Genomic DNA, 15309 nt, shown 5'->3' on the forward strand with positions numbered 1-15309 from the left:
GCCATAATGTTAGCTCAAATGGTGACCTGTGACTAGCGGATGGGAAATCCTTCCATCCCTGATTCCACCTCCAGAAAAAGGGTCCAGAGGGAGTGTAGAGCTGGCAACGAGGTCAGCCAAGCCAACCTCATGGAATACGAGTTCTCTGATTGGGGCTGTTCATCTGGCCCTGGCTGACAGACATAAACAGGAGTGTCAGTGATTCTGTTCACTCTGAGAGCTGGCTCTGAGGGGGCTGGATCAGTGTCAAGGACTCTCCACTGTATAAATACCGGCGTCTGTGGAGTTATTCCAGTTGTGATGATAGAAAAGTAAATGCTAAAGAAATTCACTCACAACAGTCAGCTTTGAGTAGGGGTAAGCATTTCTGGCATCATGTTGTTATTTGGGAAGCTTGACTCATTCAATTCTGCCATCGAAAACTGGGCCCAGTATGTGGAAAGAATGAATTATTTTCCCAAGCGAACGACATTGGGGCAGATGAGAAGCAACAAGTAATTCTTCTGACAGCTTGTGGACCCACAGCGTTTTGGTTATTAGGAGCCAGCCTAACCTCACCCTGAGGCACCAGACACTAACCTTTCAAGAGTTGATAGATTTAGATAAGGAATATTATGACCCCAAGTCTCCTCTAAACCAGATGAATCCGTTTTGGGATTTTTGATGAGGTTAAGACAACTGGCAGAGGCATGTGACTTTAGTTTAACCCTTAATGAGATTCTGACAGACCGTTTGGTATCTGGGATTAATATGTAACCATGTAAAATTGCTTACTAGCTGAACCCCAACTGGACTTCAAACAGGCACTACAACTGTCTTTATCATTGGAAAATGCAAGTAGATGTTTGAGTTGCAGGGTATTCCAATGGAAGTGGACACCTTCGCCAGTCTGACTGAGCCTGGGGAACACCACATGAGTGAAGGAAATTGCATAGCTTCATGCAGGACATATCCTGAATAGAGGGGCTCTAGGTCAGCCTACAGCAAAACCCTAAAACAAAGCCAAGGCTTGATTAAAATTATTTTCAGGATCTGCACCAGCAAGCCATTGTAGGTGCTGTTGGTATGTGGACTTGAGACAGCAAAGGAGTCCCACTAGGCCTAAACAGAGAAAGAGAACTCATAGGCCAGTGTCCAGGAGTGTGCACATCCTGGAAAGTCCACCCACATCTGGCTTGGAACAGTTAACTTGCTCAGCAACATCAAATCACGACCAATCAAAATAAGCATCTGGCTAAATGGTCACCCGGTTCTAATGGATGTTGATACTGGCGTGGCCATTTCAGTGATCACAGAACGACTCTTTAACAAAATTCACTTTGGGCTCCACCCTTAAGTTTGTGCATTACCTCGGCTAGACTGGAACCCATACTGGGTAATCTTTACAGATTAAGGGTACAACTTTTGTGAGAAGCAGCTAGTTCAGTTACCACTGATTGTAGTAAAAGGTTTGGACCCAAGCTTGTTGGGCCGAAATTGGGTGAGAAAGATTCACCTATGTTGGCTAAACATTTTTTGATTAGAAAATGTGGTTGCCTGAGTGAAGTCCTAACTAAATACCCTGATGTTTTTTAGGAAGGTCGAGGGACTATCAAAGAAACCATGGCCATCTTGTATGTTGACCAGCAAGCAATTCCCTGATCCTGCAAGGCCTGCCCAGTGCCATTGACCTTACAGGCAGAAGTAGAGGCAAACATTAGAAGGTTGAATGGCAAATGAATGATCAAACTAGTGCAATTTGCAGAATGGGCAACAGTGATTGTGCTGATTTTGAAGCCAGAGGGGTCGGTTCGCCTTAGTGGGGACTTTATACAACCAGCTAATCAGCTAACCCACTGACCATGGATGCAACTTTTTTGTGATTCTTGCATGAGGACCCTGAAATTCCTTAAGTTGTAATTTTCTGTAGTCTTTCCCCATTTAAATAATATTCAACTCCTTTACCAAAATACGACTCTTTAACAAAATTCACTTTGGGCTCCACCCTTAAGTTTGTGCATTACCTCGGCTAGACTGGAACCCATACTGGGTAATCTTTACAGATTAAGGGTACAACTTTTGTGAGAAGCAGCTAGTTCAGTTACCACTGATTGTAGTAAAAGGTTTGGACCCAAGCTTGATGGGCCAAAATTGGGTGAGAAAGATTCACCTATGTTGGCTAAACATTTTTTGATTAGAAAATGTGGTTGCCTGAGTGAAGTCCTAACTAAATACCCTGATGTTTTTTAGGAAGGTCGAGGGACTATCAAAGAAACCATGGCCATCTTGTATGTTGACCAGCAAGCAATTCCCTGATCCTGCAAGGCCTGCCCAGTGCCATTGACCTTACAGGCAGAAGTAGAGGCAAACATTAGAAGGTTGAATGGCAAATGAATGATCAAACTAGTGCAATTTGCAGAATGGGCAACAGTGATTGTGCTGATTTTGAAGCCAGAGGGGTCGGTTCGCCTTAGTGGGGACTTTATACAACCAGCTAATCAGCTAACCCACTGAACATGGATGCAACTTTTTTGTGATTCTTGCATGAGGACCCTGAAATTCCTTAAGTTGTAATTTTCTGTAGTCTTTCCCCATTTAAATAATATTCAACTCCTTTACCAAAATACATAACTCACATTTTCCCACGTTAAATTCCACCTGCCAAGTTTTTGTCCACTCTCTTAACCTGCATATACTCCTCCGTAATTCCTTGGGCCATCCTCACTACAGTTTTGCTATTTATTCATGGGATGTGGGTGTTGCTAGCTGGCCAGTATTTATTGCCCATCCTTAGTTTCCTTTGAACTGCTGTGCTGTCCATGCTGTGGACTGACCCACAATGCTGTTATGTTGTGAATTCCAAGATTTTGACCCAGTGACAGTGAAGAAACAGTGATATATTTCCATGTCAGGATGTTAAGTAACTTGAAGGGGAACTTGCAGGTGATGATGTTCTCATGTATCTGCTGCCCCTGTTCTTCTAGATTGAAGCCCATTAGGTCCACTTTCCCAGTCCTCTGCTTTACCACTATTCTTTGCCACATTACATGTTTTTGCTTTCAGGTTGATGCTATCCTTAACCACGATCAGTTTGTGCCCTTCTCATTCTTCCTCACTGCAACGTCTTTGTTGTGAATCATGAACATTTTCTTAAATATCTGCCATTGTTTCTCAACTGTCTCTTTCCTGCTAAATACTTTTCCGAGTTCTCTCTAGTCAACTCAGCCCTCATCCTTATGTAATTACCCTTATTTACGTTTAGCACAGTTGTTTCTGACCCAGTTTTCTCTCGCTCAAACTAAATGCTGAATTTCACTGTGCTATATCATTATTTTCTAGGGGATCTCTTACTCTGAGATTGTTTATTAAACCAGCCTCGTTACACGTAACCAAATCATTTGTTGGATTGAGAATGTTTTCCGGGAAATTGTCCTGAATACACTCTATGAATTCTTCATTGTCAACTTTATTTTCTTATCAATTTCCTTGTCAACTTTTGCCAATTTTATTTTCCCAATCTACATAAAGGTTGAAGTCACCATTATTAAAGTACTGCTTCTTTTACATGCCTTCACTATGTGATTTATACTCTGTCCTACAGAATAATACTGGTTGGGACTTATAGTGTATTTCCACCAGCGTCTTCATCTGCATTTATTACTTCCACTCCTGTAGATTCTATATCATCAGATCCTTGACATCACACTTTTCCCATTTCATATCAGCAATGCTACCCTATTTCCAGACTACTCTCCCCACCTCAATGGATGGTCATCATTTCTTCATGACTTGGTATCCCTATATTCAAAAGACTATTGGGGTGTTTGAATGTGAGTGTCACCATTGCTCCTCCAGCTCTTAATCATCTGCTAAACTACAAGTAGTCAGAAATATGCAAATGTTGTTATCCTGTATGCACTAACATTCAGGATGGCTGATGTCAACAACAACAACTTATATTTATAAACTGCACATAGTGAATGGAATGAAATGTCCCAGGTACTTCACAGGTGCATTACTGAAAGACATTTGACAGCATGACAAATATGAGACTAGATTATATAGCCCCCATGAGTGTTATTTCCATGGATGGGGGGGGGGAACAGGGTAGTGGGAGTTTGCTGCATACAAAATAGGGTGGTGGCTATGCCATCAATTTCCCATTTACTCCTGAGTTGATCCATACATTATGGAAAGTATTGAGTGCTGAAATTGAGAGCCAACCCAACACATATATAAATCAATAAAAGCTAAATTTAGCTTGTTATAAACTCAATTGAACATAATATTACCCTGCTACTCATACTATACAATGCATAAAAGTTTTGGTAGAGGCAGAAGTGGGCAACCTGTTTTTAAAAATGATTTTTAAAGTGCAGTAATGAAAATGATAATATATTTAGAGGGTGTCCTTTGTGCATTGGGATACCCTCTACAAAGTATAAACCCCCATTATTCCTCTCCAATTTTAAAGCACTTTTCTCCAGCACCTCCCCACCTCCCCCCCCCCTCCATGCCCACTTCCTAAGGTTGTAAAACCTCCCCATCCAGTACCTTTATTTGCCTTAGTCAGGGATATCACTAGATCTTCTTCCAAGGATTTGTTGCAGGCTCAGCAGTGACCACTACTGACCTCCTGCGTTGCTGACTATTGCAGCTGCTGGTCAACTCATCCCATGAAAGCACGGAAGTTCCATTCTCATACTTTACCTGTCCACAGTATGTCAAGGCTGAGCAGGAGATTTCTTCTGGGCCTGTTGGTGGCTGCCAACTCTCCTTTTGGGGACAGTCAAAGCCATCAGCACCTCTTAGAAAACCTGTAAGCAAGTCAAATCCATCTCCTTCTTTTTTAACCAAAAGAAGCAAAAACACTCAAAGACTTGGTAAAAAGAAAGAAAACTTCTAATTCAAGCCAAGATCTAGGTCTAGCTGACTGGCTCTTAGATAGAGTATCACTGTAGTTGACAACACGATATCATCACGAAAAAACAAAACAATAACTGTGAGAAAAGTCATCTCATTCCACCCCTGTTGGCTTGGACTTTGATCCACAGACTTTATCCCTTTTTTGCTGATATTTTCCACCCATGATATTCCTAATATTATCTTATTTGTCTGCCCTCCATGTAAATCAATGTTTGTGTTTTGATTTCAAGGGGATATGGTTTAAGTCTGCATTGGTAATTAATGATCTGCTTTGCACATTTTAGAAAATAATGTTTGCTTTAATAAATAAGTCTTGTTTCTTGTTCACTGTTTGAAATTTACGTGAGTTTCTTTTATCTTAAAATAGTGTTTTCAGTCAGGCAGTGATTATTCTAGAGATTAAACTGTTCTTATTTCACACTGTCAAGAGTGTGGTGCTAGAAAAGCACAGCAGTCAGGCAGTATCCGAGGAGCAGGAAAATCGATGTTTCGGACTTTTGTCCGAAACATTGATTTTCCTGGTCCTCGGATGCTGCTTGACCTGATGTCCTTTTCCAACCCCACCCTCTCGACTCGAACCTCTAGCATCTGCAGTCCTCACTTTCGCCTTATTTCACACTGTGACAACTTGTTGAATAGAGAGGCTTGATATCCAATGCACTATTCCCACCAAAGTTATGACTCTGTGATTGGAAAAAAAATCTCTTCCAAGTCACTTACAAAAATACTTTCAAATTTCTCACTCTTTAGCCATTAGACCTCCATTTACGGCAATACCGCAATAGGGATAATCTACCTAGAGTCATAGAGATGTACAGCATGGAAACAGACCCTTCAGTCCAACCCGTCCATGCCATCCAGATATACCAACCCAATATAGTCCCATCTGCCAGCACCCGGCCCATATCCCACCAAACCCTTCCTATTCATATACCCATCCAAATGCCTCTTAAATGTTGCAATTGTGCCAGCCTCCACCACATGCTCTGGCAACTCATTCCATACACGTACCACCCTCTGTGTGAAAAAGTTGCCCCATAGGTCTCTTTTGTATCTTTCCCCTCTCACCCTAAACCTATGACCTCTAGGTGTGGACTCCCCGGCCCCAGGGAAAAGACTTTGCTTATCTATCCTATCCATGCCCCTCATAATTTTGTAAACCTCTATAAGGTCACCCCTCAGCCTCCGACGCTCCAGGGAAAACAACCCCAGCCTGTTCAGCCTCTCCCTATATCTCAAATCCTCCAATGCTGGTAACATCCTTGTAACTCTTTTCTGAACCCTTTCAAGTTTCACAACATCTTTCCAACAGGAAGGAGACCAGAATTGCACACAATATTCCAACAGTGGCCTAACCAATGTCCTGTACAGCCACAACATGACCTCCCAACTCCTGTACTCAATAATCTGATCAATAAAGGAAAGCATACCAAACGCCTTCTTCACTATCCTATCTACCTGCAACTCCACTTTCAAGGAGCTATGAACCTGCACTTCAAGGTCTCTTTGTTCAGCAACACTCCCTAGGACCTTACCATTAAGTGTATAAGTCCTGCTAAGATTTGCTTTCCCAAAATGCAGCACCTCGCATTTATCTGAATTAAACTCCATCTGCCACTTCTCAGCCCATTGGCCCATCTGGTCAATATCCTGTTGTAATCTGAGGTAACTCTCTTTGCTGTCCACTACACCTCCAATTTTGGTGTCATCTGCAAACTTACTAACTGTACCTCTTATGCTCACATCCAAATTATTTATGTAAATGACAAGAAGTAGAGGACCCAGTTCCGATCCTTGTGGCACTCCATTGGTCACAGGCCTCCAGTCTGAAAAACAACCCTCCACCACCACCCTCTGTCTCCTACTTTTGAGCCAGTTCTGTATCCAAATGGCTAGTTCTTCCAATCAGATCATAGGTCATGCTATTATCCCTTCTGAAATTATTTGTCTCTCACAACCTGCTGACTTCCATGGTTCTTCCCTCATTTCAGCTTTATTAAGTCCAAAGAGTACAACCAGAGTGCATGATGGACAATAGATGTAACTATTCATTGCTAGATCTTGTTGAGTTATGTAAAACACTCGTTTTGCTCTGCCAAAACTACTCACTATTCCAGTATTATCTCTGGCTTACTTTTCCAACACAAATCATCTTACTTAACCCTTCCTACCTGCCTCTTCTTGTTCATGGAGACTTTTGCCATTAGAATTTTGTCCACCAGAATACCTGTTCTTGCTCCCTCTACTCACCAAGCCAAACTTTCCCAACTTCCCCCCTACCCAAGCCTTGAGCTTGCGGCTTTGTCCTATCTGCCCAGTGACCCTCTAACCCTAACCCTTGACTATATTCTCACCAAAGTGTTGACCACTTAACTTTCTTTTGTGGCCACAAGATCTGTCTAATAGCATTAAAGGTTTTCCTTACTCACATACTGTCCATCCTTTTCAAAGATGCTCTCATGACATCCCTCAAAAAAAGACTTCACTATTCTTGCAAAGTACTGCCCCTCTTCAGCCTCCTTTTCCTCCTAAATCAGAATTCAACTTCTGTCACCAAACTGAAATGACCCTATCAAAGGCATAGATGACATCCTACATGTCTGTGACCACGGTAAACTATCCCTACTCATCTTTACTGACCTGTCTGCAGCATTTGATATGGATAACCACACAATCTTCCTCCAATGTCTCTTCTCTGGGTGAGACTGTCTTCACTTCATTCCACTACTTTTACAGTGTGGCGACAAAATCATCTAAAATGACTTAGAGTCATAGAGTCCTACAGTATGGAGACAGGTCCTTTGGTCCAAACTTGTAAATGCTGACAAAAATGTCTGTCAATGCTAATGCCATTTCCCCACACTTGGCTCATATCTTTTTTATCCATGTATTTGTCCAAATGCTTTTAAAATGTTTTTAATGTACCCACCTCAACCACTTTTGCTGGCAGCTCATTCCATATGCGTATCAATCTCTGTATAAAAAAAGTTGCCCCTCAGGTTCCCTTTTATTCTTTCCCCTCTAACCTTAAACCGATGCCCTCTAGTCCTCGATTCCCCAACCCTGGGAAAAAGCCTGAGTGCATTCACTCTACCCATGCCTCTCATTATCTTATACACTTCCATACCCCTCAGTCTCCTATGCTCTAAAGAAAAAAAGTCCTAGTTTGTCCAACTTCTCTCTATAACTCAGACCCTTGAGTCCTGGCAACCTCCTTGTAAATTTCTTCTGCACTCTTTCCAATTTAATAACATCCTTCCTATAGCAAGGTGACCAAATTTGAACACAATATTCCAAGTGCGCCTAACCGACATCCTGTACAATCGCAACATAACTTTTCAACTTCTATACTCAATGCCCTAACTGATGAAGGCCAGTGTGCCAAAAGCCTTTTTCACTGTCCTGTCTACCTGTGGCTCCACTTTCAGAGAACCGTGCACCTGAACTCCAAGGTCCCTCTATTCCACTACACTCCTTAAGGCACTACCATTCACCATGAAACTCCTATCTTAACTTGACTTTCCAAAATGCACGTCCTCACACTTATCTATATTAAAGTCCTACTTTTCTCGGCCTACTTCCCCAGCTGATCAAGGTCCTGCTGCAATTTCTGACAAGCTTCCTCACTGTCCACGATATCTTCTGCAAACTTACTAATCATGACTTATACCTTCTCATTCAAATCATTGATATAGATAACAAACTGCAATAGGTTAAGCACCGACCCTTGAGGCACTCCACTAGTCACGGGCCTCAAGTCCAATTTCTCTTCCTAAATTCCCTACTATTAAATCTGGAGTCCTGCAAGGACCAGTATTTTGTTCTCTCCTCTTTCCCATCCACAGCTTCCCTTTGTTACAGTATTTGTAAATCAGGGTCAGGTTCTGCATGAAGCTGTATCTCACCAGCACTTCCCTGAACCCCAGCACAGTGTCTGACTTGTGTACCTGTTCACTGTCCAGTCCTTGGTGAACAGAAATGCACTTGCCCATCAAAACCTGCATTCACTAGTGCAGTTCCCGACTCCATCTCTCCCCCAGTAACTATCAAGGCTGAACCAGACCAAATGACATCCTATGCAACTTTGAGATGAGCTGCTGATCACTTAGTCACTCAATCGCAAAGACTATCTACATTCAGATCCGTATTTTACAAATTTTCATACTTACCACAGCTCTTCTGCTGCTGAAACACTCATGTATGTCTTTATTATCTCTGGACTTGGCTAGTTCAATGCTGTCCTGGTTGACCAGAGTTGTCAGAAGGAAGCAAACAGGAGAAAGTGAGGACTGCAGATGCTGGAGATCAGAGTCGAAAAGAGTGGTGCTGGAAAAGCACAGCAGGTCAGGCAGCATTGGAGGTGCAGGAGAGTTGATGTTTCAAGCATAAGCGCTTCATTAGGAATCAAACAGAATTGATGCAACATCAAAAGATGGGACAAAGCCACCCTGACCTTTCTGTAGACCAACCCTTAGACCTTAAATGAGAGTGACGGGTTGTCTCTTGGCATACTTTTGTTTAGTACAAAGAGCCTGATTGACCAGTGACAACTTCTTTGGCCTGCTGCTCTAGATTAACTGTCCAAATAAATGTCAGACTGTCAAAGTACTTTTATTCTTCTGGTTCTTGAGCTTCAACAGGAGATTTCTAAAACACTACCAGATTATCATTCAGTGCAATGTTCACCAGATCAACATTACTACCTTCAAGAGCAGGGAATTCACATTCAGGATGTTTATTCAGTTCTATTACACAGCTGATCTCCCCAGAGTTGTCATGAGCAATAAGATGACAGTGAGGCCTTCTATTGAATTTCTTGGTAGAAAGACATTCCATTCCTGAAATGTTCAATATTTTTTGTAACCAGCTACAATGTATTCTTAATGGCAATGCAACATTTTCATGGCGTTGTCAACACTTAGGTCACAAGGCATCTCAGTCCTAATTTAAGAAAAACAATCCTTGGAATAGTTTTTGAGTGACAAAAAATCCTTCTACTTCCATTACTCATGACTTCACTTTAAGAACCAACTTTATCAGCTGAACACTGCCATCATAGGCCCCATTAGTTTGCGAGAGTGACCATTGAGAAAACCCAAAGCACTCTGGAGGCAGGGGTTAGCTGTCTTACTTGCTTAGGACTAAAACAGGTTTGATATTGTTGTTGCTTATTTCACAACTCAGAACAGATGCAAAGTAGAATCTCATAAGTTTGTATGTTACGGTGCAAGTTAGGTTGAGAAACATGGAAATCAGACTCAGAGGGATTAATGGATTTTCAATGCTAGTCATAAAAGTATTTGTACCCAGATTATGATAATTATTACATTTTTGGATTAGATTTTCTCCTTTGAAGTCTTCCATTACTCACATTTCGCTAGCCTTCGTATGTCAATCTTATTATACTGAAGCATCTATCTTTATGTCATAACCAGACTTTGCAAGTTCACATTGCGAACAACATTGCGAATTCAAAGTGAAACATCACCTTTATATATAGCTTAATGTAATGTGCAGACTTAGATGTGTTTTTATCACCTTTCTCAAAGTTATCTAGACATGTTTTACGTGGCCTCTGCTAACATTTCTTAAAGATGCTACCTCAGGACTAGTGACATAAGACATGGTTGGCTGCACATTTGGTACAAAGGCCATTTGGAATTAAGGTGGTTTCTTGTAGTGATTGCTGAAGCTTGGGAAGATTCTACAATGGCAGCAACTCTCATGTGACTATGTGAGCTGACTGGCTCTATCTCTTATAAACGTTTTCCGATGCCATTTTGGAACTGACCCAGATTTGCTACTATACCTAGAAACAGCATTCTCATGTTCAAATTCAGCCTTGGTACGGGCTGAGTTCAGGTTCAGATTGGTAACTGATGAGCAAAATGCTAGGTACAATATTTCTCACCAAACCCAGAAGCATTTATAGTGCCAATGCAGAGGAGACAGTCTATGTGTCTGGAAGTCCGGAAGAAGGGCTGCCTCAAGCTTGACTCCAGGGTGTGATCACACAGATTGTTGCTGCAGAATTAGTTGAATGGAGATTGCTGGAAAACTGAAATAAAAACATCTTCCTCTTCCATTGTTCCCCAGCCCCTTCTTCCCTACCCTCACCTCTATGGTTCTGTAGAAGAGGAAATGAACTTAGAATAGACACACGTAAATAGAACTCTGCAGTTCATGCATGTTACATCTTTTAAAATAACAAGGCAAATATAAGTACTGCTTTGCACTCAGATTTTGCCAGGGAATATGAATATTGAATGAATGCTTCTACTCCATATTTCTCCAAAACAAATTGCCATTAATTCACATTTCTGCACATTACATTACAGCTGACAGTTACCTTGAGGTCTGTTAACCTATTTATGTACTTCAGTTTTTCAATGCTTTTATTATACATCTATATTGTTAGAAAATATACACCAAGTCCATCTTATATACTGGGAGTAACAGTGAGCTCAGTTGTCACCCTGGGTACATCACTTCCTCCATCAGAATAAAAGTTAATGGAAGCAAAACACTGCGTATGCTGCAAGTCTAAATTAAAAAATTGGAAATAATAAAAGCAGGTCTGGTAGTATTTGTGGAGAGAAGATAAATAACATTTTAGGTCCATGATCTTTCCAAGACTTAATTGAATGCATTCTAAACATCGATATAAACATCAGCCACTGCCTTCCCTCTATTCCTCCAATTGCCTGCTTCTTCAAAAATATATAAAATTCATCAAACATGATTTCCCTTCAATAAATCTACACTATATGTACTTAATGAACCCATGTATTGTCAAATGCTTACTTAATTTTCTTTTTTTTCCCTCTTTTTCTGCTTATTTTTTCCCCAGCACCCATATTGTGTGTGCAGGTGTGAGACACAGTGAGAGACACAAGGTGTATGAATCTTTATTCAGTTTCCACCACCAGGAAGAAAGGAAACACCTGAGTGGCCAGTGACAAGCAGTGCCCTTCACATCAAAGGGCAATGCTGTGTGATCAAACAGTGAAGGGGAGGGCAAGGATTAAATCAAAATAGAGTTGGAGGGGGAAATAATGCACTCCACTTTAATTTTCTTTCTTATATTGTTGGGTTCTTCTGAGGAAACATAACTGGTTAACCATGTCATTATCACAAGCAGTCACTCGCAGACAAGGATGACCCTCTTCCCCTCTCAGGGTGAGTCCATAGGTGGCTGTACAGATTGATGCAGCTCCCGCAAGTTCTGTTACACTTGGAGCAGAAAGTGGTTGTGGGAAGGGTTGGATGGAATGTTGGTATTGCAGTGCACACCTTTCATTTTTTTCACTTTCCGCTTTTTCCTGACAGCAAGTCTCAAGGTGCGCGATGCCTTCCCAGATGCTCCTCCTCCACTTTGACTGGTCTTGGGCCAGTGATTCCCAGGTGGCTGTGGGAATGCCAGACTCGGCCAGTGAGGCCTTGCGGGTATCACTGAAACACTTCCTCTGTCCACCCGGGGCTAACCTGCCATTTCTAAACTGGCAGTAGAGCATCTACTTGGGGAGTCTTGTGTCGGTCATGTGGATGGCATGTCCAGCCCATCACAGCCAATCAAGGGCGGCCAGTGCATCGACACTGGGGATGTTGACCTGGTTGAGGACGTTCGTGTTGGTGCATCTTTCTTCCCAGCAGATTTGCTGGATCTTGCGCTGGGAGCATTGGTGGTACTGCTCCAGCGTCTCGAAGTGTCTGCTGTAGACATGTATTTTATATCTCATTGGTGCAATGGGACACAAAAATCTTACTTTATAGGCATTAGGGCTTCTTACTGCTCTAATTTTAGACATTTGCAGTTCTATCCATATTTGTGGCAGAGAAAGTAGTGTACAGAGTTCTTCATTTGCAACTTCTTAAATTGCCTGACATCCCTTTGTTGGTTATATTCCAACATAGAAAGTTCCATTGGAATTCTATTGATGTGATTAAGGAGTGGAAGACAAAATGCATGGTTACCTCAAAATGCCAGCAGGAATAATGAAAACAAGTATTAAGAGGTGGCAAAAATAACATTAACATTATTTTAGATATTGTGTGTTTATTTCCACTGCTTAGCAACCTTGACCATATCTGATGTGCACCAAATTACTTAAGGACATAAAACTATTCTCTAAGGGAATATTACCTTTTATAGATAATATAGGCACTCTCTTCTCCTGCATTCCACACTGTTTTATGGCTGTTTTCAATTCATGCATCTCAATTTTAGCTTCCAATATTTTGTAGAGATGGTTTCTTTTGTAGAATCTTCAATATCCACTTGAACCAGCAGATGGAGCTTGGTTAAACATCACTTAAGAAGTACTATGTATGAATGTCTTTCGTGGTGATGGGTTACGTTCACTGGGGCATTCAAGTTGCTGTAATATCACAATCTTTGTAATGCAGCCTGTAGTCAGGAATCATGGATAGTGATGTTAGAGGCTCCACCATTCTCGACTCAGGAGGAATCTCTCTTATACAGCCTGCCTGCACGTGTGAAAGATTTGATGGTTGTTACACAACCCTTGGGTCTTCTAATTCTGGGCTGAGACTCAAACCCAGAGCATTTCGTTGAGAAGCTACCAAGTGTTCCAAAAGACCTCCTTCTGGACCATGTATTGGTGTTTGAATGGACGCCTTCTGATACATAGCCCAGTGTGCTACCAACTGAATCAAACGAAACCTTATTGGTGATGCTTCAATCATTCTTGGAATACACTATCATAGAATAACAATTGTTTGAATGTTATGTTTCAGCAGTTCAGAAAACATTAACTATATATTTTGTACATTGTAGGTTTGGTATCAAACATCAGAATTCATGACGAGTTTCTCGTGAGTATGGGACAGCGGTTTACGATGAAAACTTAAAACCACAGGCATATCTCAACAATGACAAGGTTCAAAGGAATGTTTCCATGATACATCCAGAAAATACAATGCATTCTATTTAATTTCGCTTCCTTCTATGGGCAAGACCTATTGGAACTGTAGCATCAAATGTAACCTTTGGAACCCGGCGCTGTTTACCCCGTGTTAATTCACATGTTTACAGCAATGAATTTCATGCCTTTCGTCGGAATACATTACGAATTCACTGAAGCCAGAAAAGAAGCACCCCGAAGCTCTGCATGGTCGCAAATTTGGGGTGGGACTTCCTCCATTAGAACCGGAAGACTCAAAACCGAGTGAAATCCGGAAATTGGAGGTGAAATATGAGCATAGAGTGCGTGCGAGTCCCGGGAAGGTGTACAGTGAGGCTCGGTACAGGTGGAGTGAAACAGCGTTTGCTGCCACAACAGCCCATTGCAGAGGGTAGCGTTTAGCTGAGGACGAGCGGGGTGGAGGGAAGAAATCTGTGGATATCAATTTCTAATGTTGGCGTGAGCGTTTCATTATGTGGCTCAAGCCTGAAGAGGTGCTGCTGAAAAATGCTCTCAAGCTCTGGGTGACGGAGAAATCTAATGCCTACTTCATCTTGCAGCGCAGAAGGAGACAAGGAGACAGCGGTGGGAAACTGTCTGGTGAGAGGCAGGGAATTGGGAGAACAAATCCTCTACTGAAGCTGGCGTTTCTGCCCATGTCTGGGTTAATGTCTTGAGGCAGATGGTATTGGTATCAGACTTGGCTGGCAGTGAGTCCCACTGTGCTTTGTTTGGTGACAATTATGCGCTTGTTGAACTTTTACCAGTGGCTTATCTAGGCTAATTATTAATTTTGTTTTGCTGAAGTACATGTAGTTCCTCAGGTCGTCTATTATTTGTTTAAATTTATTGTTTTTTTCCAACGTTGTTCCCTTGTCTGCAGAGCTGTACTTACTGTTCGGCTTGGTGTGTGGGGAGGACCACTTACTTACTGAACTCCCAACACTGACCTGAATGTAACCCATGGCCACAACTCACCTGCCAGCTCGCAGCTCTTCCTATGCTATTCTGTGCAGTGCTGGCTTACATTGTACTCGGGTAATAGCAGCCAGGGTTTTAATACAGGCATTTACCCCTGAAACACGATAGTGATTGGCACCCTTTCACAGACTTCTGTTGCTAACCTGCATTGTAAATCCTATACAAAGATGTATTTTTGCTTATTGGTGGACAGCTGCCACAGTGCCTTATTTCTGTTTGGTGTGATTCCCAGAATGTGTCCAGTCCTGTCTTCCTTCAGTTGCCTGGAGGGCTCCTGAAATTGTATCTGATCTGAAAATTAAATACCATTGGGATGTGAACTGAAAGAATTGATTCTATTGCATTGTCTGTTGGAAGGTTGTTGCTGGATTACTCTAAGATGTGGGCTACAATGATTACATGTACTAATTCAAGGTATGAACAACTGTAATTGATTTAGAAATTTTTGTGTTTTATAGACTTACTTAATTTTGCAAATTAAATATATTACCATTTTTAG

At 41.7% G+C, this 15309-nt stretch overlaps 1 protein-coding gene across 1 annotated transcript in view; it reads left to right on the plus strand.

Moving 5' to 3' along the window:
• Positions 1–14107: 14107 nt before the first annotated feature.
• The window catches only part of LOC140481442 (TBC1 domain family member 8), a 101730-nt gene continuing 100528 nt past the window's right edge, over positions 14108–15309 (plus strand). Inside the window, exon 1 of the mRNA XM_072577617.1 lies at positions 14108–14429. Coding sequence (XP_072433718.1) covers positions 14303–14429 — 127 coding nt within the window. The 5' untranslated portion in view covers positions 14108–14302. The remainder of the gene's footprint in view (positions 14430–15309) is intronic.

The sequence above is a fragment of the Chiloscyllium punctatum genome, chromosome 9, assembly GCF_047496795.1.
Source record: "Chiloscyllium punctatum isolate Juve2018m chromosome 9, sChiPun1.3, whole genome shotgun sequence".
NCBI classification, from domain to species: Eukaryota; Metazoa; Chordata; class Chondrichthyes; order Orectolobiformes; family Hemiscylliidae; genus Chiloscyllium; species Chiloscyllium punctatum.